The sequence below is a fragment of the Acomys russatus genome, chromosome 6 (assembly GCF_903995435.1).
Source record: "Acomys russatus chromosome 6, mAcoRus1.1, whole genome shotgun sequence".
NCBI lineage: Eukaryota > Metazoa > Chordata > Mammalia > Rodentia > Muridae > Acomys > Acomys russatus.
The window spans coordinates 66,860,071-66,884,484 of NC_067142.1; the positions used below are offsets into that span (position 1 = coordinate 66,860,071).

Sequence of the window (24,414 nt, forward strand, 5' to 3'; positions counted from 1 at the left end):
AACTTAGATTAGAAAACACGACATTAAAGATGTGTTTTACTAGAAATGAAAAACAGAACAGAAACTTTAATACAATTTTTTGATCTTTCTCATCCATCCAAAGCTGCTTTTCCCAAAGCACAAGCTTCACAGATCCAAGTTGCTCTTTATCTCCTTCTAGCTGGGCAGGACAATCCCCTCCACCTCCACCTCTCTTCTCAGTCACACTGTGTGGGTGCTAAAGGCCCTGCGCTGACCAATGGACAGAAGGGTCCTTTAAGCCGGCAGCCCACAAGCAGCGGCCCCCAGGGCAGCACAAAACTGGTATTGTTTCCACTGCCTCAGCAAGAAGGAGCCAAAAGCTGACTCTCAGCACAAATCGAAGTCAAACACGGAAAGGAGGAAGGGCCCTAGGCTAGGGAGATGCCTTTTCCTACTGCTACAGTGGCGTAAGCTTCTCTACCACACTGCAAAGGGTCTGACGCACATGACATCTAACCAACTTTGGTGGATGGAGATAAGAGTGATAAACAGGAATATATATCAGTGTGATAACCATGCTGGGAATTTCAGCTCTTCACAGGGCTGCCAGCCCTATAGAGGACAACACAGCAAGAACCAAGACAGCCACTCCCGACTGCTGGACCTGGGATATCGCCAGGCCTTTTCCTAGGTCCCACATCTGTAGAAACAAAAGAGGGGAAAGTTTTTTGGTTTTGTTTTTTAATTATATGAGGTTTATTAAATGAGCATGGGGAAAGAAGCAAAGGGGGGAGGGGTACCCCGGGGGGGGACATAGACAGAGGAAAAGAGTGAGGTGCAGTGGGGGGGGGGGGTTGAGAAAGAGGGTAGAGAGAGTGAGGGGAAAGTTTTATTTTTATTTTCAGCAATCAGAACCACTGGCACTCACTCTCACAATTCATTGCTCAGAGATTTTCTACTTACTGAATGGGTACCTCTCTTCTATGAGACTCCAGAGAAAAGCACCCCATGCCTACACCCCCATTTCACTTTTCTAAAATCTGCAATGCAGTACCTGCTGCGCACTGCCCCATGACTGAAAACCAAGTCCTCTCATGTTGTCGTGACAGGGTGAATGTTCTCCAGAACACCAAAGGCCCTACACACAAAAGCTCCAGACTGCAAAGGCACAATCCCCCCTCCCACGTGACAGCACATCTGGAGTGGTGTTTCCGGAAAGGTACTCCTTCTGTCAGAACAGTTTCATTTCTGACATCAACTCCTGCTATATGGGGTCGAGGATTTAGCTCAGTGGTGGAGCACTTGCCTAGCAAGCCCAAGGCCCTGAGCTCTGTCTACAGCTCTGAATCTTGTTACATGACCCAGACTAGCCCAGAATTCATCATGTAGCCAGTGTGGACGCAACTCAAGATCCTCCTGCCTAAACGCTCTAAGTGCCGGGGTCCAGGCGCTCACCATGTCTGGACAAACACATCTCTGCACAGTGCAGGGCATTGTGAGGAGGTGTCGCAGTTCTGTGGCTAGAGGAATTTGGTAAACACATAACTGCAAGATTCTCAAGCTACTTACTGATGCAGCCTGGGGATCTCCACATGGGACTATGGATGCACAGTAGTCAATCACAGAACTCTTCTTCAGAGAGATCATGCTTGAGGTCTGATCACTTAAAGAATACGTTCTGGGACGCAAAAGTAAGTCCTTCCCTTCCTCTCTTTGGAGACAGGAGCTCATAGATCCTAGGCTGGGTTTGAACTCATTATGTAGTCAAAGAAAACCTTGAACTTTTGATTCTCCTGCCTCCGCCTTCTAAGTGCTAGGATTACAGTGTCCAGCTTATGTGGTGCCTAGGATCAACCCCAGTGTTGACGGAGTAGATGGCAGGCAAGCACTCTACCAACTGAGTTATATCTCCCTAAGAATCCTATTCTTGCTTGTTGGGTTTTGCTTTAGTTTTGGTTTTCTGAGACAGGGTTTTCTCTATGTTAGTAGCCCTAGCTATCCTGGGACTTGCTTTGCAGACCAGATTGGCTTTGAACTGCCTCTCAAGTGCTGGAATTAAAGGTATGCACCACCACGCCCAGCTTTTTTTTTTTTTTTTTTTTAAATAATTGCTTGTATGCATGTAGGAGGGTGTCGGATCCACTGGAACTAGAATTATAGACTGTTGTAAGCTGCCATGTGGGTGCTGGGACTTGAACCTGGGTCCTTTAGAAAAGCAGTTAGCGCTCTTAACTGCTGAGCCATCTCTCCAACCTTGTTTGTTTTTCTGTTTTTAAATATTTATTTATTATGTATACAGTGCTTTTGCCTGCATGCATACCGCATGCCATGCCAAAAGAGGACATTAGATCACATGATAGATGGTTGTGAGCCACCATGTGGTTGCTGGGAATTGAACTTAGGACTTCTGGAAGAGTAGTCAGTGCTCTTAACCTCTGAGCCATCTCTCCAGCCCTCTTGTTTGTTTTTTGAGACAGTTTCCCTCTGTTGCTGTGGCTGTCCTGGAACTAGCTCTATAGACCAGGCTGGCCTCACACTCACAGAGATCCACCTGCCTCTGCCTCCTGAGTGCTGGGACTAAAGGTGTGTGTCACTGCCACAAACAGAATCTTAACTTTCAACTTCTTTCTCTATCTTTGCTCTTCCACTCTCTCTCATCCAGGACGTCACTATATTGACCTAGGTAGGATATGCTCCAATTCTTAGACTCAGGGATCCTCTCAGGATCCCAAACAGCTGGGACTACAGGCATTTTCAACCATGCCTAACTTCAGAAACTTTTTTTTTTACTATGATCCCACTAAAAGCATGCCTTAAATTGGTGCTGAGTAGAAATATATATTTATGAAAAAATTTATGAAACATTAAAAAATATTTACCATCACTAATACATGCTATGCTACGTATTTTCTATTCTACTAAATTCCTTCTTCCTTTCAGTCTTCATCTATTTTTGTTGGTATCAATCCAGTAAGTGGATTGTCTATCCCTGGGTCAAATGTCACATTCTTTAAAACACTAAGAACTGGGGGCTGTGGCTTAGTAGTAAGACACTTGTCTTGTATGTACAGTGAAAACTCAGGCACTGCAAACAAAACAACAAATCCTAAGGCTATGAACACTCTTGGGCAGCAGCTCTCAACCTGTGTGTTGTGACCCCTTTGGGGTAACAGATTAGATATTCTGCATATCGGATATTGCATTATGATTCATAACAGTGGCAAAATCACAGTTATGAAGTAGCAGCAAAAACAATTGCATGGTTGGGGTCCCCACATATGAGGAAGTGTATTAAAGGGCTGCAGCACTGGCAAGGCTGAGAATCACTGCTCTAAGGCCAAAGCAGAGTTCAGGTTTCAGACTGACCACACAAAGCAGCCCCAGTAGATATTAACACATGACCCTCCAGTCTAACTATAACACTGACTGAACTAGGAAGCACTGCACAGAGATTTAGGGGAGCCCAGAATTAGTCCAGGCGAGAAGACACCCTCATCTCAATGCCTGATGAGTTTCTACCTGGATGGCGTGATCTGTTAAGAAGACCCCCACAAAGAGCTACTTTGCTCACACAGGCACAGTGCTTAATGAGACACTGAGTCCTGCTGGGTAGCAGTGGTAGGAGAAGCCTCCAGAAGGCAGATCAAAGGGCCTACATCTCCCAGTACTCAGGAGGCAGAGGCAGGTGAATCTGTGAGTTCAAGGCCAGCCTGGTCTATAGAATTCCAAGACAGTCAAGGCTACACAGAGAAACCTTGTCTTGGGGAGTGGGCAGGGTGTGTGTTTGGGAAGGGGGGGGGGCTACATCTTCTCCTTTACTTATAACCACACGATTTCCCTTTTCCCTATTAGACTTTGCAGCCAGGCAACTGCTAAGGTAGACAATTACATGGCAAACAGTAAAAACCTGACCCTGCACCCAGAGCTAGGACTTCTTAGAAGAAGAACAAGAGCAGATTTAGGACTTAATAAAGCCTTTAGGTGCTGATTTATCTCAGTAGATATTATCACAAAAGGCAAGAGCCAGGTCTGCCCAGTGACCCACAAATCCAACTCTGTATCAAGACAAAACCAAACAGAACAAAGCGCCTGCCTGAGCCAGGATGTGAAGTCTTCAGCTGATTTTCTTACGGAGCTTTGTTCTGTGGAGTCAAAAGCCATTAATGAAACAGCCTTTTCTCTCCACTGTCTCCCTCAGGAATCGGAGTTACTTCAAATCAAACTGAATACTGCTCTGGGGAACACTTGATAAATACACTTAATTTAATAGGTCATTTAGTCTCTCAATTTTTTTTCATTCAACTATCTATTGGACCAGACTGGAATCCAGAGAATGTTTGTCTCTATGGTGGCTCTGATGTGGAGGTCATAAAAGGTCGAACTAAGGCAAAAGTATCCAACTGACATTTTGCTTGGGTTCAGAAATAATGGAAAACTGGGGGGGGGGGGGGACACATTTTAATTACTTCTTGGAGAAGGATGCATGACTAGTGGGTCATAAAATATGAACTCTTAAAATGCTCTGACCCCAAGGCAGGTCTGACCAAGCCTTAATCCCTTTAGAGCTGGGCTGGGGAGACAGCTCAGTGGTTAGGAACACTGGCTGGCGCCTGGCACCACGTGGTGGCTTACTACCATCAGTAACCCAATTCCAGGGGTTCATGCCCCTCTTCTAGCCCCTGTTATCACCAGGCACATACACAATATACTTACACACTTACAGTCAAAACAGGCAATATACATAAAATAAAAATAAATATTTAAAGAGAAGAGCAGGATGGGTTGGCATAAGGTGTTAACTCCAAAACTGAGAGGCAGAAGCAGGGGGGATCAGTAGTTCAAGGTCATCATACCACTTGGCCAGTTTGAGGTCAAACCTACATGATATATTGTCTTAAAAAAAAAAAAAAAAAAGCAAACAAAGAAACAAAATTTAAGACATGAGATTCTGTTTTGTTTTGAGACTGATTTTCATGTAGCCATGGCTGGCCTTGAACTTACTATGAGGCCAAAGACAACCTTGAACTCTTGACCCCTTTCTGAAAGTGCCTCCCTTTTATTTGCTGTTGCTGCTGCTGTTGGATATGTGTGCTTAAGACAGAGTTTCTGGCCTGGAATTTACTATGTAGACCAGTCCAGCTTTGAACTCAGAGATCTGCCCGCCTCTGCCAGTGTGGCACCATGCCCAGCCTCCCCTCCCCCTTTAATAATGTGATGCTGGGACAGAACCAAGGCTTCCATGCTACTAACAGCTTTGCACTAGTTCTGAACTAACCCCGTGTAGTGTTAGGCTCATGTAGGAGGCAGCATCAACAGTTTTAGCTGAGTGACATATTCTTGACTTCAGGATCGGAATCTGGACTCCTATCCAAGATTAGAGGCTCAAGAATGTACTGGTAGCTACTTAAGGGGCAAGGCAGGAAGATAGTGAATTCAAGGCCCACCTGGTTATAGAGTGAGGACCTGGAGCAATTTAGTAAAGCACTGTTTATAGCAGGAATATGGGTGTGTTCAAAGCCAGCCTTGGGTACATAGCAAATTTAAGGCCAACCTAGGTTTCAAGAGACCCTGTCTCAAAAGCCAAAAATGGTAGCACTCCCAATCCTAGGAGTTGGCAACTGAGAATTGGAAGCAGGAGAATAAGAATTTCAGTGGTGATGCACGCCTTTAATCCCAGCATTTGGGAGGCAGAGGCAGGCAGATCACTGTGAGTTCAAGGCCAGCCTGGTCTACAAAGCGAGTCCAGAACAGCCAAGGCTACACAGAGAAACCCTGTCTCAAAATAATAGTAATAATGACGATGATGATGATGAAGAATCTCAAAGTCATTGTTGTCTAAGTAGTAAATTTGAAGCCAATTTGACCACGTGAGACCATCTCAAAAAAAAGTAGGGCCTAGAGAGACAGCTCAGGGTTAAGAGCACTGCCTGCTCCTCTAAAGGATCCAAGCTTGGTTCTATGCACCCACAAGGTGGTTCATGACCATATCCTCTTCTGGCTTCCACAGTTACCAAGCATGCACATGGTACATAGATGTACATGCAGGCAATATATTCTACAAGGAAAATAAAAATAATCTTAAATGGTAAAAAATCTTAAAAGGACTGGAGATATGGCTATGTGGTATATGTACTACAGTGCCTGTCACATGTCCAAGGCCCTGGGTTCAAGTCCCCAGTATGACACTAACAAGCCATAGCAACCACCACCACCACCACCAGAAGCCTACAATCTCTGGCACCTGGTCTGTCTGCTCTCACTCCCTCCAGTTACTCAATACAACTAAAGTGAAGAACACAACAGCTAACATACCTGAGTCTAACCTGAGCTGTCACTTGGGGTAGACTGGAATGCTGCACTGAAGGCAACAGCTGCTTATCTGGCTCATAATGAAGTGCCCAGTGTCCAGAACAGTGCTTGATGGTTCATATCATCTAACGGATCTGTCGTCTTTGCCAGCTCTGGCTTCAAGGTTTTTTGTTTGTTTGTTTTTTACCAATGTCATGCCTCTTAAAAGTGGGAGAGCTCACACTGATCCCTTTCAGTCCTGGGCTAGCCACACTCAAAAAGGAATGCAGGACAGGCCTGGTTTAGCTTCCCCAAAAGGACCTGAGAAAAGATCCAGCACAATTAGATGGTGCTGAAGGGTGGCAGGATGGCTCAGGAAAAGGCAAGCATCAGGCCTGACAACCTGATTCAATCCACGGGACAACACACACACACACACACACACACACACACTATGAATAAAAAATAAATCCATATAATAGACAGACAGGGTTGGGCCATGTGTGGCGGCTCCTCTTCAATGCCAGCCCCTGGCACACGCTCAAGGCCATCCTGCTCTGTACAGCATGTTGGAGACAGCCAGGCTACACTGTGAGAGACCCTGTCTCAACAAGCAAACAAGGAATAGCTCAAAGGTACAGGATGTGTAAGGCCTTGGTTCAGGGACCCTAGCACCAAGAGAAAGGATGGGGGGTTAGGACAAGGAAAAGATCGATACACTTAGAAACAAGGAGAGGCCCTCCAGCTGCCCGCTCCCTTTCCCTGGGGGAATGTACAAACCAACAGTTCACTCACCAAGTGTCGGACGCCATTCAGCGAGTGGTACATGAGAGGGAGGACAAGTACAAACTTAGCTGTGTGGATCAGTGCTGGCCCCAAACACAGGGACTTCACAAACATCAAATACGACTCAAAGTTCCCAGGAAGCATCAGTGCCGACAGGCCAAAAAGAGAGATCCCTGAGAGAAAAGCAAATACCCCGTCAGCTATGAAGAACGCAGTGTGTTGAACTGGTTCTCTGACAGCTCTTGACACCTGATACAATACTAAACCACTTTGAAACAAGAGAAAATTTAGGTCAGGATGTAGTTCAGTTGCCAAATGCTCGACTAACATATATGAGCCCTGGGTTTGAAATCTAGCACCACATAAAACTATACATGGGGGACTGGAAAGATGGCTCTGCAGTTACGAGTGCAAACTGATGTTGCAGAGACCCTGAGTCTGGGTCCCCCAAACCACACTAAATACCTCACAGCACCTGTAACTCCTGCTCTAGGGAACCAAACACCTATGAAGGCACCTGTACTCATGTGTATATACCCCCTACAAATATATACACATGATTAAAAATAATAAAAATAAAAATAAATTTTATAAAGCACGTAGGCTGGAGAGATGGCTTAACGGTTAAGAGCACTGCACGTCCAGAGGACCCAGGTTCATTTTCCAGCACCCATGTGGTTGTTCGCAGCATCTGTAGCTCCAGTCCTAGGGGAGCTGACACCTTCTTCTGGCCAAACAGGTATGTACATTGTGCACAGACATACACAGGCAAAATATTTATAAACATAAATGTGAAAATAATTAACAGAACAAAACATATATGGTGGTACATGCCTATAATCCCAGCACTTGTAGGATAGAGGGAGGAGGATTAGAAGTTCAGTTCTGCCAGGTGTGGTGATATAGGCCTTAGATCCCAGCACTCAGGAGGTAGCAGCAGTTGGATTTCTGTGAGTTCAAAGCCAGTCTGGTCTACATAGTGTATTTCATGACTACACAGTACATTTCAAGGGACCCTGCCTCCACAGACACCTAGTCTTAAAAAGAAATAGAAAAATTTAAACTCAAGCCGGGTGGTGTGGCGCACGCCTTTAATTCCAGCACTTGGGAGGCAGAGGCAAGTGGATGGCTGTGAGTTCCAGGCCAGTCTGGTCTACAAAAGCGAGTCCAGGACAGTCAAGGCTACACAGAGAAACCCTATCTTGAAAAACAAACAAACAAACAAAAACCACAAACAAACAAAAAAGTTAAACTCATGTTCAGATTATGCATCTCATGTTAGAGTAGGGCCTAACAATTTGGCTCTGCAGTAAGTGCTTGCATGGGTGTGGCTCTGGGGTGAATCTCCAATCTCTAGCACCAGGAAAAAAAAGTTTATAGTGGAGGGCAGGCTACTAGGGCTCTGATGGTAATATGAAATTTCAGTATAGGGCAATATTCTCCTTTTAATATTCCTCACAATTAAAATAAAAAGACAAACCTCACATGACAGTTTAGAAGTGACCTTACAGGCTGGAGAGATGGCTAAGCTGTCAAAGGCTGGGCTCACAGCCAAAAATAAAAATGACCTTACTAGTGCTCGGGGAGGCAGAGGCAGGTGGAGCTCCATGCCAGCCTGCTCTGCAAAGTGCGTCCAGGGCAGCCAAGGCTATACAGAGAAATCCTATCTCATAAATAAATAAATAAATAAATAAATAAATAAATAAATATTAATTTAAAAATTAAAGAATCACCCCAGTGCTGTATCAGAATTAGGAAGACTACTGAGTCTGAGGTCAGCCTGGTCTATGTGAGTCCCAAGACAGCCATGTGAAAAATATCTGAGAAATTTAATCTGAGATTTCCTAAGTCTTCCTCTGGTATCCAATAGATACCCTGGACCCTCTTAGAACCTGGGTGCCAAAGTAGAGACTTTTCAAACGGCACAACACTACAAAGTTGCCGAGGCTGCCCCTCTGAATCACAGAAAATGTTGGTGGTGCCTTTGCTTGGCTGCCAGGACCAGTCCTGCAGGCTCCACATCTGTAAAGTGTTATGTAGGGCTGTGTGACAGTCAGTAAGTGTTCTGCCACTTCTAGAAGCTGCCAAAAACTCTTTCAGACACTTCTTCTTAGAAAGCCCTATGCAACAAAAAAGAAAACACCTAAAAGACCCCTGGGAAAGCTAAGTGACCATCAAAATCAGGTTGGTAGCACCCTATTTTTTTAATTTTTAAAAAAGGTTTAATTATTTATCATGTACACAGTGTTCTGTCTACATGTGTGCCTGCACACCAGAAGAGGGCACAAGATCTCAATTTTGATGGCTGTGAGCCACCATGTGGTGCTGGGAATTGAACTCAGGACTTCTGGAAGAGCAGCCAGTACTCTTAACTTCTGAGCCATCTCTCCAGCCCCCACTCTATTTTCTTAACTACAGCACTATTGCACTAGTCACTATGACATGATCTGGCCATCAGCTTCCTGGAGTCTTCCTCAGACTCAGGCGGATGCATGCACTAATGTATAGTCCAGTTCTTTTCTGCTTTCCTCTTCTGGGGACTGGTTCCCCATGCACTTCCATCTTGGGAATACAGACACCAAGATAAAATACTCACAGTGTACAAAGGGCTGAGAACAAGATTTAAACTATAAATGATCAGATACTTTCTGAGATGTCAAAGGCTAACTATGCCAATTATTACATGTACCTAATTCATTAAGTCTCAGTCATGAGGAGGAATCACAAGTGATAAAATGATGATCTTGGGAATCTCAAAGGAAACAGAAACTCTTTGTTTGAGACAGAATCTCTTTGTAGACCAGGATGGCTTTCACCTCACAGAGCCTGGCCTGCCTCTGCCTCCTGTGTGCTGGGATGAAAAGCATGCACCACCATGACCAGTGGGAATTCTTCATGTATTTTCTACAGGAAAAAGCCTATGAGGTCTGTTTTGTTGTTGTTGTTTTCTTTCTTTCTTTTTTTTTATTACTTTTAAGAGATTTATTTTTATTTTACGTGTATGGGGGTTTGAGTGCATATGTGTATATGTACTGACTGTGTGTCTGGTGTCCACAGAAGCCAGAAGAGGGCACTGGATACCCTGGAACTAGAATTACAGATGGTTGGGAGCCACCATGTGGGTGTTGGGAGCCAAACCAAACCCGGGTCCTCCACAAGAGTAACAAGTGCTACTGAGTATAGTGGGAACACAGGAATTCAATTCTTTGTTAAAGGAACAAATTAATGAAAAGCTTAAAGGGAGCCAGGCGGTAGTGGTGGATAACTTTAATCCCTGAATGTGAGAGGCAGAGGTGATCTCTTTGAGTTCAGAGCTTGAGTAGGTTCCAGAATATCCAGGGCAACACAGAAATCCTGTCTTGAAAATTTAAAACCAAAAAACAAAACAAAAAGCTTTAAGGACTCACACTGGGGCTGGAGATAAGGCTTCAGAGGTTAAGGGCACTGGATGCTCTTCCAAAGGTCCTGAGTTCAATTCCCAGCAACCACATGGTGGCTCACAACCATCTATAATGAGATCTGGTGCCCTCTTCTGGCAGGCAGGTACACATGCCAGCAGAACATTGTATACATAATAAATAAATAAATCTTTTTTTTAAAAAAAGGACTCACACTGATTCTAAGTCAAATTGCTAAGTGCAAAGGAGGCAGGGATGAGTCAAAGATGTGTGTGTGCATGTCTGTGTGCATGTGTGTATGAATATACATACATACCTCCACTTAAGGCCATACCAGTGCCACGGTGGCAAATGGACATTGCCATGGGAAGAGACCATCTACAAAGAAATACACAAAGACAGTTTTAAAAAGAAAAGGATGACATAATTTAAAAACACAATAAAGTAAAAGCAAACAAACAAAACAAAAGCCAGCTGGGGCTGGAGAAATGGCTCAATGGTTAAGAGCAGTGCAGATGACCTGAGTTAGGTTTCCAGCACCTGTATGGTGGCTCACAACCATCTATAACTCCAGCTCTGGGGATGTGACACTCAGTCTAACCTCTGAGAGACCAGGCACACATTTTCCATATACAAATACATGCAGGCAAAACACTCATACACGGCCAGGCATGGTGGCATACACCTTTAATTCCAGCACTTGCGAGGCAGAGGCGGATTGATGTGAGTTCGGGGACAGCCTGGTCTACAAAAGCAGAGTCCAGGATAGCCAGGGCTGCATACAGAAACTCTGTCTCAAAAAACTAAAAAACCACAAACATACAAACAAACAAACAAAAAACCCCACTCATACACATAAAATAAATCCTTAAAAACAAGAATAAAGAAAACTTCACTAGCCTTCAGATTCCCATTTCCACTTTCTAATTTGGCTGGACACAGGGCTCAGAGGTAGAATGCTTATATATCGCACACGAGGCCCTGCGTTCAGTCCACTGCAAAAAAGAATTTTAAAAAGTATTTATTTAAAAATTATCTTGCTGGGGGTGGTGGCGCACATCTTTAGTCCCAGCATTCAGAAAAACCAAAACCAAAACAAAACAAAAGTTATCTCAAAGCCAGGTGGTGGCAGGCACACGACTTCAACCTAGCACTTGGGAGGCAGGGACAGAAGGATCTAAGCTTGAGGCCAGCCTGACCTACAGAGTGAGTTTCCAGACAGCCAGAACTACACAGAGAAACCCTGTCTTAAAAAAACAAAACAAAATAAACACAAATAAACAGAAAAAAACCAAATAAATAAATAATAAAGTCTCTCCTGAGGCTGCAGAAATGGCTCAGCAGTTAAGAACACTTGCTTCTCCTGCAAAGGTCAGAGATCAGTTCCCAGCACCCACGCCAGGACTCGCAGCAGTTTGTAACCTAGCTCCAGCAGATCTGATGGCCTCTTCCCGCCTGGGTGGGTGGATGGCATGCAGGTGTTATGTATATATACATGCAGACAAGATGCTCATACATATGAGATAAAAATAAATCTTTTCTATACATTACCCCTTGGTTTTACCAAACCAAATCTCTGCTACTAATGAGAAGAGAGAATACACAACTCAAGCTGCTCTCACCAGGTCCCCATATTGGTATCAAGTAGAGCGTGTACAACTAGAAAGCAATCATGCTGGCTGTGGTGACTGATGTAACCCCAGGGCTACACACATAGTGAGATCCTGTCTCAAACCAACCAAGCAAGCAACCAACCAACAAACACACCTAAAGTGTTCAAGGCTGGTCTGGACTACGTAGGATTCTGTTTCAAAAACCATGAAACAGAAAAAGTGTGATGTTAGCCACTTGGGACATCTTTCCTTGATATATTATTTGAGAAATAGCCCCATGTTTCCTGCTATTTCTTTTCTTCATGCAAAGTTCCATAAATGGACCTAATGTTTTTCCAAATTACTTGTGAAGAGAGGCCGAGCTTATTTGGGATTTTCTCCTTCTCCATCTCTCTGTCTCTTTTTTTTTCCTCTCTGTCTTTTTTTCTCTCTCCGTCTGTCTCTATCTCATTTTCTGAGGCAGGGTCTTAACATTTATCTTTAAAAAGATTTTACTATAGAATACTAAAACCGCATATTAACCTCCTTCTGTTAGGGTACAATGTTCAATTTCTGCAATTAAAATTATTTCTGGAATCTGAGCTGGGAAAAAATCCTAAAGGGATGTGGTATTTGTGGAGGTGGCTACAAAAATGGCCAGTATCCCCGGGCAGGAACCCAAGTAAGGAGGGGAGTAAGGCTAGAGATGCTTTGCTGACTTAGTGTGTTTATTTGTTTATTTTTAAAAAGAAGATATACAGGGGTTTTCTTAGAAGACATAAACAAAATCAGCTATCATTTCTACTTCTGAAAGCAAGAGATGAAAAACATGTATGAATAAACAAACACTGCCATACATATACAAGTATGTGGGGACGTGGTTGCAAACACAGCATATATCTCAGCTCTACCCAACAAGGGACCTGCCATCAGTGGTGTGCTGGCAGCAATGAGCACACCTAGCACCCATACTGGTGTCATGCTGAAGAACTCCTAGCAGCCACAGCTACAACAATTGAGCATCAGGATAAACAATGACCGTAAAAGAGTGTAGCTTTTGTGCAAAATAGGAATCCTCAAAAGAAAGCAAGGCTTGCCCTACAGAAAGAAAGAAAAAAAAAAATCTAAAGAGCATGTGCATTAAGAAACATACAGTGGTACCCAACCTGTGATCTCCGGATTTGAAAGGCAGAAGTAGGAAGATGAGAAACTCAAGGCCAGCCTCAGTTTCATACTGAGTCCAAGGCAGTCTGAGCTACATAAGGCCCTGTCTAAAACAGCAATATACATAAGTTAGTACATTAGTAAGCTGGTAAGTCACAAAGCCAAACAATCTAAGTGGCCTCCAGAAGCTAGAAGCTACAAAAACAAACATTTCCCCCTAGGGCCAAAGGAAAAGAACACAGCCTCTGTTAACATGCTTATTTATCTTAAATATTTCATTTATTAACTGTGTGCCACGGTACATAAAGTGCAGGCCAGAGGACAACTTGTGGGAGTCAGTTCTCTCCTGGCAGCAGCACGCGGGACCAGAGGTCAAACTCGGGTTACCATGCTTAGTAAAGAAGCTCCCGAAGCATCTTCCCGGCCTGGGGACCTGGTCTCAGCACAACGGACTCTCTAATGCAGGTGCGAAAGCACCCATGCCTGTATGTCTGCTTCGTAGCTCAGGCTGGCCTGTAATTTGCTATTTAACTGAGGGTGGGGTTAAACTCTTGATCCTCCTGCCTCAACATCCCAAGTGCTAGGATTAAAGGCACACGCCACCACACTCCGCCTTCAAACAGCAATTGTTAAGATCAAACATTCCAGCACAATACACTCCAATGCTGTAAGACTCTGAGACTTATGTGCCGAGGAGTCACAGTAGGAAAGCACTAATAAAAGTCCCTGTTTTCCATGACTACGCATTAGGCTTCTGCAAGAGCAGAAAACTCTGTATATATAATAATAACTCTACAATTCAAAACAAAACACAGCACTCTCAAGCCTGAGCAGAAATGTCACAGACAGCATTTAAGGTTGTGTGGTGTGATGGCAAGTGTGCGCACTGCTACTCAGAACCAAGGCTGCAGTGAAGTCACACACTGTAGCATAGGCAAGCAATCCGGGAAACACCTCAGACTCACGACCCGTTTGCTTTTGAATTATCTTTTTGGCAGCTGTGTATTGAGAAATCTTTCACTTGTTGCTAACTTTTTCAAGACTCTCGCACTGACACTCGATAGATTAAGAAGCTGGGCTGCCCAGCCCACTGCTCCCATGCCCTGAAATCGGGAAAAAATATTGAGAAGGAAGAAACACGGGCAGCTCCACACCACCTGGCTCCAGGGCCCTTACCTGTAGATGGAGATATGGGGAGAAACAGGGCGGTTTGAACTCGTGTTCTTACTCCAGAACCGCTCCATCTCTTCCTTGGCTGTGGTTCCCAAAGGAACAGCACTGAAATAAAACAAGAGCTTCAACAAGGAGTAAAGAACATATTTTACACAGCAAGGAGTATATTTTTAAAGGTTTTATTTTACTTTTAGTTGTGTGTGTGTGTGGTAGTGCAGATGCCTGAGGCCTTAAGAGGGTCCCGTAGAGCTGGAGTTACAGGCAGTTGCTAGCTACCCAACAAGGGTGCTAGGAGCTGATCTGGGTCCTCTGCAAGAACAGTACATGCTCTTCTGTTATGCCATCTCGCTATGGTTGGTTCAGACCTGAATTCGATCTCCCTGGACACAAACAGCAGGAGAAAACTGGCCCCCACAAGATGTCTTCTGACCTCCATCTATACCCACAAGCCTCACTCACCACACACGAATAAATTAAATATAATTTTAAAAAATAATAAGGGCTGGAGAAATGGCTCAGAAGTTAAAAGCAGAGGCTGTCCTTCCAGAGGACCTGAGTTTGATTTCCAGCACCCACATGGTAGCTCACAGCTGTAACTCCAGGTGCCAGGAATCTAACTGGTCTTCTGGGCACTGAATGACTGTGGTACACAGACAAACACTCAGGCAGAATACCCATACACATAACATTAAAACTTAAAAAACAACAAAAAAAAGGTAAGATGGCCTATACCAGCAGAGGCAAGAAGAGAAGAGTTCTTGAAACTACTTGAAATGAAGAGCTTTTTTGTTTGGCTTTTTTGGTTTTTTGTTTGTTTTGACACAGGGTTTCTGTGTAGCCCTGGCTGTCCTGGAACTCACTCTGGCTTCAAACTCCCAGAGATCTGCCTGCCTCTGTCTCTGCCTCTGCCTCTGCCCCTGACTGCATGTGTCACTACAACCAGCCTTCTACTGCCGTCTCAGGAGGAAAAAAAAACTTAATCAACTATTCACAGATTTTGGAACTTACTTTCTTATACAAAGCTGAGAATTAAGGTGGGCTCGGACGCAATGACGGCCAACGTGTCTGCAGGAGAGTCAAGAATGCAAATTTAGAGACAAACACCAGCATATCAACATATCAACGTCTCCCCCTTTGTGCTATATTATTATTATTATTACTTTTTTTTTTTTTAATCCTGTGAGATATGGTTTCTCTGTGTGGCTCTGGCTGGCCTAGAACTCACTCTGCAGACCAGGCTGGCCTTGAACTCTGAGATCCACGTGGTCCTGTGTCCCGAGTGCTAGGACTAAAGGCGTGAGCTACCATGCCTGGCACCTTTGCATTATATTAAATGTGGAAAGACTAACTGAAAATGAAATGAGGGTTGAGGGTATAGCTCAGTGTAGAAAGTACGTTTAACACACATGGCTTTAATCCCCAGCATTGTGCAAACAAGAGGAAAAGCAAGAATAAGTAATTGACAATGGCTTATATAGTTTATATAAAGCAGAAACCTGTTCCAAATGGATCAATTAAAACTTGAAGAACAAGGGATTTAAAGATGGATGGTCCTAATATTAAGCTAGGTCATTTAAAAAACTACCATCTGGAACTGGGGAGGTGGCTCAGTGGATATAAGCCCTTTACATAAACCTGGCACCCTGAGGTCAGTCATGAAAAATACACCTAAAGGTAGAAGAGAACCAATTGTACAAAGGTCTCCTCTGGCCAACCTATGCACACACAAACACATGAAGTAATAATAATTAATAATCAATTTATTAAAGCCTACCATCAACTTCTAGATAACAGAGATAAACTTCAAGTCACAATGCCTCTCATACAATAGTACAAAAAACATGAGAAAGCAAAGATTCTTCTTTTGTTTTTTGTTTTTTGGAGACAAGGTTTCTGTGTAGCTCTGGCTGTCCTGAACTCACTTTGTAGACCAGACTGCCTTCGAACTCACGGGGATCTGCCCCCCTCTGCCACCCAAGAGCGGGGATTACAGGTGTGCACCACTGCGCCTGGTGAAGCAAAGATTCTTTATCATTCCCACACAAAAGTCTACAAAAGATCATTATGTTTTCTACCTAATAGTTGCTACTTAAAAATAAAAATGACAGGGCTGGAGCAATGGCCCAGCAGTTAGGAGCACTGCTTACAACCACCCATAGCTTCAGTTCCAGGGAATCTAATGTCCTCTTCTGGACTCTGAAGGTGCCAGGCACACACCTAGTGCATGGACATACAAGCAGGTAAAACACCCATGCACATAAAAATAATAAAATAATTTAAACATGTTGACATTACATTTTATTTGTGTGTGATGGCGTATGCCATGTGGATCCTGGGGATCGAACCTGTAGCCCCAACACACAGGAAGACAGCTGTAAATTCAAGGCTAGTTTGGTCTAAACAAGCAATTTCCAGGCCAGCCAGGGCTGTATCAAGACCTTGTCCAAAACGCCAGAAAGGAAAAGGATGAAAGAAAAGCATTCAACAGCACACTCTTTCATCTCCTAATTCCAGCCAACACCTCCAAAGCATTAAGGAAGGTGACCACAGTGAAGTTCTGGAAGCAAAAACATTTACCTCTGTTAGCTCCAGGAACTATTCACTATGGGCAAGGCATTATGGAGATATAAAAGCTCATAAAGGTGTGAGCTGAGCTGCACACCCTTAATCCCAGACCTCGGGAGGTAGAGGCAGGGGGATCTCTGGGTTCGAGGCCAGCCAGCCAGGGCTAAACAGAGAAACCCTGTCCCTAACAAACAAACAAAAGATGCAGCAATCTTGCTCATGACGTCCATTACATCACTGATGCTATAGGCACACTCCTCTCGAGAGCCCCGCACGCTACGGCAGAGCATCAGAACGCCCATTATTTGAAGGGAAAAATCCAACCGGCCCTTCTTCAGTTCTCTCCCTTCCCCTTTGGAGACAAGGGGTGAATGCGGGCATTGTGTGCCCGAGGCTCTCAGAAAGCAGTGGGAACAAACCTCTTTAAATCAACTGAATTGTCTGTGAAGTCGCAGGACACACATTCCTCGCAGCAAGCGAGGCCCAGCCACTCAGCCACACAGCAAGAGTTTGCAGATGTGGGTTGGAATCTCTGGCTTGTTCTGTCTCGTGCTATTGTTTCCCCAAATACCAATGTAAGCTTTACACAAGGCCCTACACAAGCAAGCCTCACAAACGTGACAACCTTATTTGAAATATGAAAACAGGTATCCACCTCAGTGTTTCATGTGAAACCAGAAACTCTGAAAAGACTTCCTCCACCAGGAACGAAGCCTAAACTCTAACGGCTAGAAGTCAGTGAGATGGCTCAGAGAGTGAAGGCACCAGCCACCAAGCCTGGCAACCTGAGCTGGACCCTTGGGATTCACAATGGTACCCTAACCTCTACACACAAGCCAGAGCAGCAAATGTGCACCCACCTACACCCACAATAAAGGAAAGTTATAAGAGATTATGTTTAGAAGCAAGTGTTTTGTTGTGAGGCAGGATCTCACTCTGTGGCCCAGGCTGGCCAGGAATTCACTACAGAGCTCAGGCTGGCTTCAATCTTACAGCAACCTTCCTATCTCAGTCTCCTAAGTGCCAAGCCTACTGGTGTCAGCCTCCACAGCAGCTGAATAAGTCACATTTAACTTCTGTAAAACGCTGTGGCATTTATATATGTTGTATGAATATTCTCTGATACTTACAATAATTTCTGTATTATTTACAATGTCCAACATAATTTAAGTGTTCCATATATGTGTCATACCATATGGTTTAAGGAAATAGGGGGGAGGGTAACAACCAAATGGGGAAAAGTTACTTATAGATACAACCAATGGGCAGTCCAGATACAATCAATCATATGTCTACATGGGAACAAAGGGTGAAGCAAACCATTCTCAGTAAGTTCTGGAGTGAGAGAGAATATCTGAGTAACAGAAGGCACAGCAGGGCATTACCTACAGCTTGCCCACAGGGACTCAACGCGTCGGCAAGTGACAAACTGCTTTTTGTAATTTGTTTCTCAAATATTTTCAATCTGAGATTGGCCCAAAAACGAAGACTCTAAACACTAATCCTGAAACTCCTAAAAAAATAAATATTAGGAACCAATGTGATCATTTCAAGCTAAGTGTCTATCACTGACCAGCATGTGTTACATCAAAGAAATTAAAGCATTCAACTATGGTCTCATAATTAGGAATGAAGGATGTGGCTCTGGAGAACCTGGTCCTGTCCTATCCCGGAGCAAAGATGCACAGCAAGATGAAGGGTAGAGACAACTGTGCCAAACTCCAAAAGACTCACTTTTCAAAGAAAAACTAAACAGAATCTCTCTATTTTTACACTGCATGACTGGAGTGGAAAAGAAAGAGAAATGAAAACACATGTGGGAGAATAAGGGGCTGGAATCGCCACAGCAGCGAAGCTAACTTTCCATAACAAGTAATTTCCAAAAATAGACACAAAACTGCGTTGGGATTTGGACCATAAGTCTCACTAGCCGTTACAGTTATAAAGGCTCTGAAAATGATGCCTAAAAGAGTAAAGAATTCAGAACAAAAGAATATCTAGGCTGTTTCTCCGGGCAGAAAGTTTACTTTTAGAGAGAGGCGGGAATACCCACCCCATCGCCCCGAGGGGAAAGCGGATCTCCTGGGCGCCAGCAGAGACACACTCAGGCTACTCCTGATACCCTTGGCATGGCAGGGATGCACCAAGAAGCCCGACAGTTCCCACGCGTTGCCAGCAGCAGGACTGCCGGGACTCAGAAGCCCTGGCTACGTGCTCCAAGGAGCCCTCCCCCGACAATCCCCAAATTCCTCCAAAATTGTAGGTCTAGGGGCCAGCTGATCTCGAAGCTGGAGCAGTTTTTAGAGGCTCGGACCTGGGTGGGGCGACAAGAACAATTTGGGAAGAAGCTTTCGACGTGGGCGAAGGAGAAAGAGTGACAGCTGCGCCACTTGTCCATACAAAGTGACCTCTAAGCCCTTCCGAACCTCTCTCGGCGTGGGGGAGGGGGAGCGTGTCCTAACATTCCAGGGGCGCGGCCTGCACACCCACCGGTCCTTTCCCTGTCCCCGCACCGCAGACGCCACTGTCACCCCATGAGGGACCAATTCGGGTTCTGCAAGGGTCGCGGGCACGGACTCCCAGCCCCAGGATAAAGTCACCTCAGCAAGAGTGCAGCCATCTTGAGTTCCGGCCTGGACGGAAGTGACGTACACACATCCCGCCCCCCGACCCGGTGCATCCCTCCCTCTGGAGGCGGAGTGGGCAGAGGCTGTCATGTGACACCTCAGAATTTTTAGGCTGGAACCTCCTCTGGGTTCTGCAATTCTACACCTTGTGGATGATGGGGGGGGGGGGGGGGGGCGCGGTTTGGTTTGTTGTTGTTGTTGTTGTTGTTGTTTGGTTTTTGGTTCTTTCTTTGGTGTTTTTCTCTCACGCTAGCTTCCAGCGTCGTTTGTCAAGGTTTTGGCAAAATCGGAGAGTGGCTAAAATTAATGCATTTGTCTGAGTGTTTTATTTTGTACCGGCCGCTCTACTAGACAGCGGCTTCGCCTGCTTTATTTACTGAGACGGTTCTCTTCAACCCCCTCCTTCCAAGATGTCCTGAAATATCTCCGAGTTAGATGTCTGAGACACCCAAGAAAATGCTACTTCGTGCTTCGTCTGATTCCTAAGTGCCTCCTCATGCTTCTTCAGCCCTAGAGACGTTCGGCAAGAAGCACTTTACCTTTAAGCCATGGCCCCGGCGCGATAAGCGCATAGAAATCCAATCGGACAGAAGGGATGTGGGGCGGGGCTGTCATGGGGCCTTGTTTCACCATCGTTTTCAAGGTCGGGATTCTCTCTGGCAATTACAGGGCCTGAGCTGCGGCTTGAACCAAACACCCACCGACTGGCCAAAGACAACGCTCCCTTGTTTCTTTTTCAGCTCTTCGTGGGTGACACCCACAGCCACAAGAACCTAGGGGTGTGGAGGAGAACCCACTTTGATTTATGTATGCTGCATATAAATGGTTTTGAGGAATCTAAGTAGAGAAATCAGTTGCAGGGTGCTCTCAACTGAAGAAAAAAAGTGAGCAAGTGAGAAAAGAATGAAATAGAATGCCAAAGTTCCTGACCCTGGCCTGGGGGTGGAGGGGTGGGGGGGCAGAGGGAAAGTGGGGGGGGGCGAGGCAGAGGGAGAAAGAATAGAGGGCAGCCTAGAGCAACTTATTCTGCAGCAAATCTCTTTCGGTTGTATTAATATTCAGATCCCATTTATATTTAGCACTCTAGCACTCTCCTGCCTTTTTCCTTTCAGGATTTAAATAGCACAAGTTCGTTTTTCCCCCTGCACCAAATGAATAATATTATTTTGCACTTGTGCAACATTAGACAAAGAAAGGACTTTTCGTAGACTTTAGGGACTAAAAAGGACCGCAGACATTCTCTCGTCCAACCCTCTATACAATATAACAATCTCCTTCGCAGTGTTTCTTTTTTCTTTTCTTTTCTTTCTTTTTTTTTTTTTTTTTTTTTTTTCTTGGTTTTTTTGGTTTTTTGAAACAGGGTTTCTCTGTGTAGCCTTGGCTGTCCTGGACTCACTCTGTAGACCAGGCTGGTCTCGAACTCACAGCCATCCACCTGCCTCTGCCTCCGGAGTGCTGGGATTAAAGGCGTGGACTACCACGCCTGGCTTTTTAAACGTTTAGTAAACAGGTTAATTAATAGAAAATTGTTCTAGTAAATACAGTTTTCTGCTATAGAACTCCTAGTCATTGCTCTAACCTTCTGTCACCCAGGCTTGGTAACACACCTGCAATCCTAGTACTCAGGAAGTAGAGGGAGGAGAGTGAGGTGTTCAAAGTCATCTCAGCAACAATCTGAGTTCCAGGTAACCTGGGCTATGTAGATGGTATCTCAAAAACAAAACCAACAATAAAATGTGATGAATACATCTTTAACTTAGCTTTTTTTTTTTTAATGTATATGGTGTTCTACATGCTACTGTATCTGTGCACCACATGTGTGCTTCGTGCTCCAGCAGGCCAGAAGAGGGCGCCAGATCCCCTGAACTGGAGTTACAGACCTGTGAGCTGCCCTGTGGCTGCAGGGATCAATTCCCAACTTCTAGAAGAGCAGTGAGTGTTTTTAAACTGCACAGCCATCTCTCCAGCCCCATCACTTACGCCTTTAATAATTTTTGTTTAACCGGGCGGTGGTGGCGCATGCCTTTAATCCTAGCACTCGGGAGGCAGAGGCAGGTGGATCACTGTGAGTTCGAGGCCAGCCTGGTCTACAGAGTGAGTCCAGGACAGCCAAGGCTACACAGAGAAACCTTGTCTCGAAAAACCAAAAAAAAAAAAAAAAAAAAAAAAAAAAAACAGTAGTAAACCTGGGCATGTAGCTCGGTTGGTAGAGTGCTTGCAATGCTTGCTTAGCATACATGAAGCACTAGGTTCTACCCGCAACACTACATAAAACCAGCCACTGCAGTGCACACCTGTAATCCCAGACCTCGGGACCTAGAAATAGGAGGATCAGGGGTTGAGGGTCATCCCTGCCAAACAGCAAGTTGGAGGCTAGCCGGGGACTGACAGAGGGGAGTGGGAGAAGGAGGGAGAGAGAATATGCAGGCCTACAAGAAAAAGGGTAGATAAGAGTAGTGAATGCATAAGGAGAACGGGGAAGAAGATAAAGGGGAAATATAGATTACAGCATCCTATAAATATTTGCCGGGGATGATTCTGTCCATGGAGTTTGTATTCAAGCCGCTATTTAGTATTCCATTACCAAAGCCAAGTGTTAAGCACGAATCTCACCAAAACTGAGATGCATGGAAGAGATTGAGAGACTGTTGGCTTCATACAGTGAATGCATGTGCCTGTGTGCCTGTAATGTCTCCCAAGCGAGACTAAGGGACACGGAGGTGGATGCCATGCAATTCCAGCACTCAGGAGGCAGAAGAAGATCACCACAAGCTCTGGGCCTGTCTGATTTATGAGCCTGCCTTAAGCAAACAATATTCGCCACACTCAACTTCCATAACCTACATTACAGCTGATGGGAATAAATCACACTGAAATTCAGACCATGGTGCTAGAGAGATGGCTCAGTGGTTAAGAGCACTTGCTGTTCATGCAGAGGACCTAGGTTCGGTTCCCAGTATCAATATGGTGGCTCACAATTATACATATGGTAACTCCAGTTCCAGGGTACCGAATACAAATACATCCACGGAGGCAGGCAAAACAGTAGAACACATAAAGCAAAATAAATAAATCTAAAGAGAAGAAAAAAGAAATTCAGACTTCAAACATTAAGCCAAACTTGTGTTGTTGGTGTTGGTGGTGTTTGAGACAGGGTCTCTCTATATAGCCCTGGCTGTCCTGGAACTCACAGGGATATGCCTGCCTCTGCCTCTGCCTCCTGAATGGTGGGAGGACACCACCACACCCAGCAAGCCAAACTCTTTTTATCAAAACAGTTTATTTAAATAAGCAATATAAAGCAAGGTCTATGATCCAAAGTAAGAGAAAGGAGGGAGAAGAGATGAGATGGTGGCATTTTCAATGAAAAACACAGTCATTTCAGATAACCTGAAGGAGTTAAGAAAAAGAGGCAGCAAATTGGAGCTCTCCAAAACACTTTGTTTGCCAGATTTGTCTTAAAAATCAGCCTGACTGCAAAATTTGTGGTAGTGGGAAAGAAAAATACAAAAAAACAAAAAACTCAGCTCTGGGCCAGGGAGACACTGCTCAGAGGTTAAGATCACTTGGTGCTCCTCTGGAGGACCTGGATTCAGTGCCTAACATTCAATAGTGCTTCACAAACAACCAGTCCCAGGGGGTTTGATCCCCTCTTCTGGCTTCTACAGTCCACGGGCACACACACACGGGACACACACATACATGCAGGCAAGCATTTACACACATAAAAACACACAGATTGTAAATAAAACAAAAGAAACCCTCAACTCTGGGCGTGTAGACATTCCAAACAGCTCCTTGTTCGTTTGTTGAGATGCTCTGTGATAGCCCAGGCTGGCTTTGAACTCCTGATCCTCCTGCTTCCACCTCCAAAGCTCTAGGAAGACAGACAGGCATAAACCACAGCCGACTTTCCACCTCCAATTCTACCCTTCAATTCTCCAGTAGAGGCTTACAGTGTAACTAGATTAAATTCACCCTTTTTAGTCTGACATTTGAGAACCTTCAACCTTTCCTACTGTGCCGTTTTCACGATCCCGGACATCAAATTAAACACGGATGGCACCTTACCTGCTCTAAATATACCCAGAGCTTCACAAACCACAAATGTCACACACACACACACACACACACACACACACACACACACACACACCCTGTACGCACGCCTGCACACCTGCACTTACTTTCACCTCTGCTCTTACCTTTGCTGTTCCATCTAGCCATCGTCCTCCCATTCCCTTTTTTAAAATGGCACTTCTCCTTCAAGGCCCCCATGTAATAACACCGCTCCCTACATCTGACTACTCTGTCCTCTGAGCTTCCTGTATTGAGTGATACTCCCAGCATTCTGCTCGTTGGCTTCCATCTGGGTAGACTCTCCCAGGTTGCAGAGAGATGGAAAAAGGTTTTCCCAGAGGGCTTTGTTGTCTCAAGCAGCCTCCAGTGTTGCCATAGCAATCATAATAACAGGGGACACCCTAATTTGGGAGTTCTCAGAAAGAAACTTGTCGCTAGGTCCTAGGGCTCTAGGGCAAGGAGGCTAAGAAGGAATCCTTTGGATGGCTTTAGGATTTAGGTTTCTCAGCTTCTCAGAGAAGGGTGGCTATGTCTCTTTTTCTGTCCCTTTCCCTCATCCTCCCCCCCCAACATTCCAGCCTAGGGTAGGGGGAGGTCAGTATACACAAAGCCCTCTGTGTAATGGGTGGTATGTGTCCTCCACCCAGAGTATACAATGCCCCTTCTGCTCCATGCCCCCTGTCACCCTCCCTACCACCTCTCAATTGCACATGCCAGGCTGCAATTGGTCACTGGCTCAGGACAGCCCCCTCATGCTGGGGATCCAGGGGATTTTAAGGA

The 24,414-nt window shown here is 44.9% G+C and overlaps 1 protein-coding gene across 1 annotated transcript; it reads right to left on the reverse strand.

Moving 5' to 3' along the window:
* Positions 1-534: 534 nt before the first annotated feature.
* On the reverse strand, positions 535-19,636 carry Sdhc (succinate dehydrogenase complex subunit C). The gene is made up of 6 exons (XM_051147836.1): positions 19,528-19,636; positions 15,371-15,427; positions 14,366-14,467; positions 10,750-10,811; positions 7,045-7,208; positions 535-661 (listed from the first exon to the last, which is right to left on the reverse strand). The coding sequence occupies exons 1-6, from the start codon at positions 19,605-19,607 to the stop codon at positions 557-559; spliced, it is 570 nt and encodes a 189-aa protein (XP_051003793.1). The 5' UTR covers positions 19,608-19,636; the 3' UTR covers positions 535-556.
* Between the last annotated feature and the right edge of the window lie 4,778 nt (positions 19,637-24,414).

Excerpts from the sequence above, each read along its gene's own strand:
- Sdhc (XM_051147836.1), bottom strand. The coding sequence starts at position 19,607 with ATGCACCGGGTCGGGGGGCGGGATGTGTGTACGTCACTTCCGTCCAGG. Across the intron at positions 14,468-15,370 it reads TCTCAGCTTTGTATAAGAAA|TGCTGTTCCTTTGGGAACCA; the intron begins GTAAGTTCCAAA and ends GTTTTATTTCAG. Across the intron at positions 662-7,044 it reads TGAATGGCGTCCGACACTTG|ATGTGGGACCTAGGAAAAGG; the intron begins GTGAGTGAACTG and ends TTGTTTCTACAG.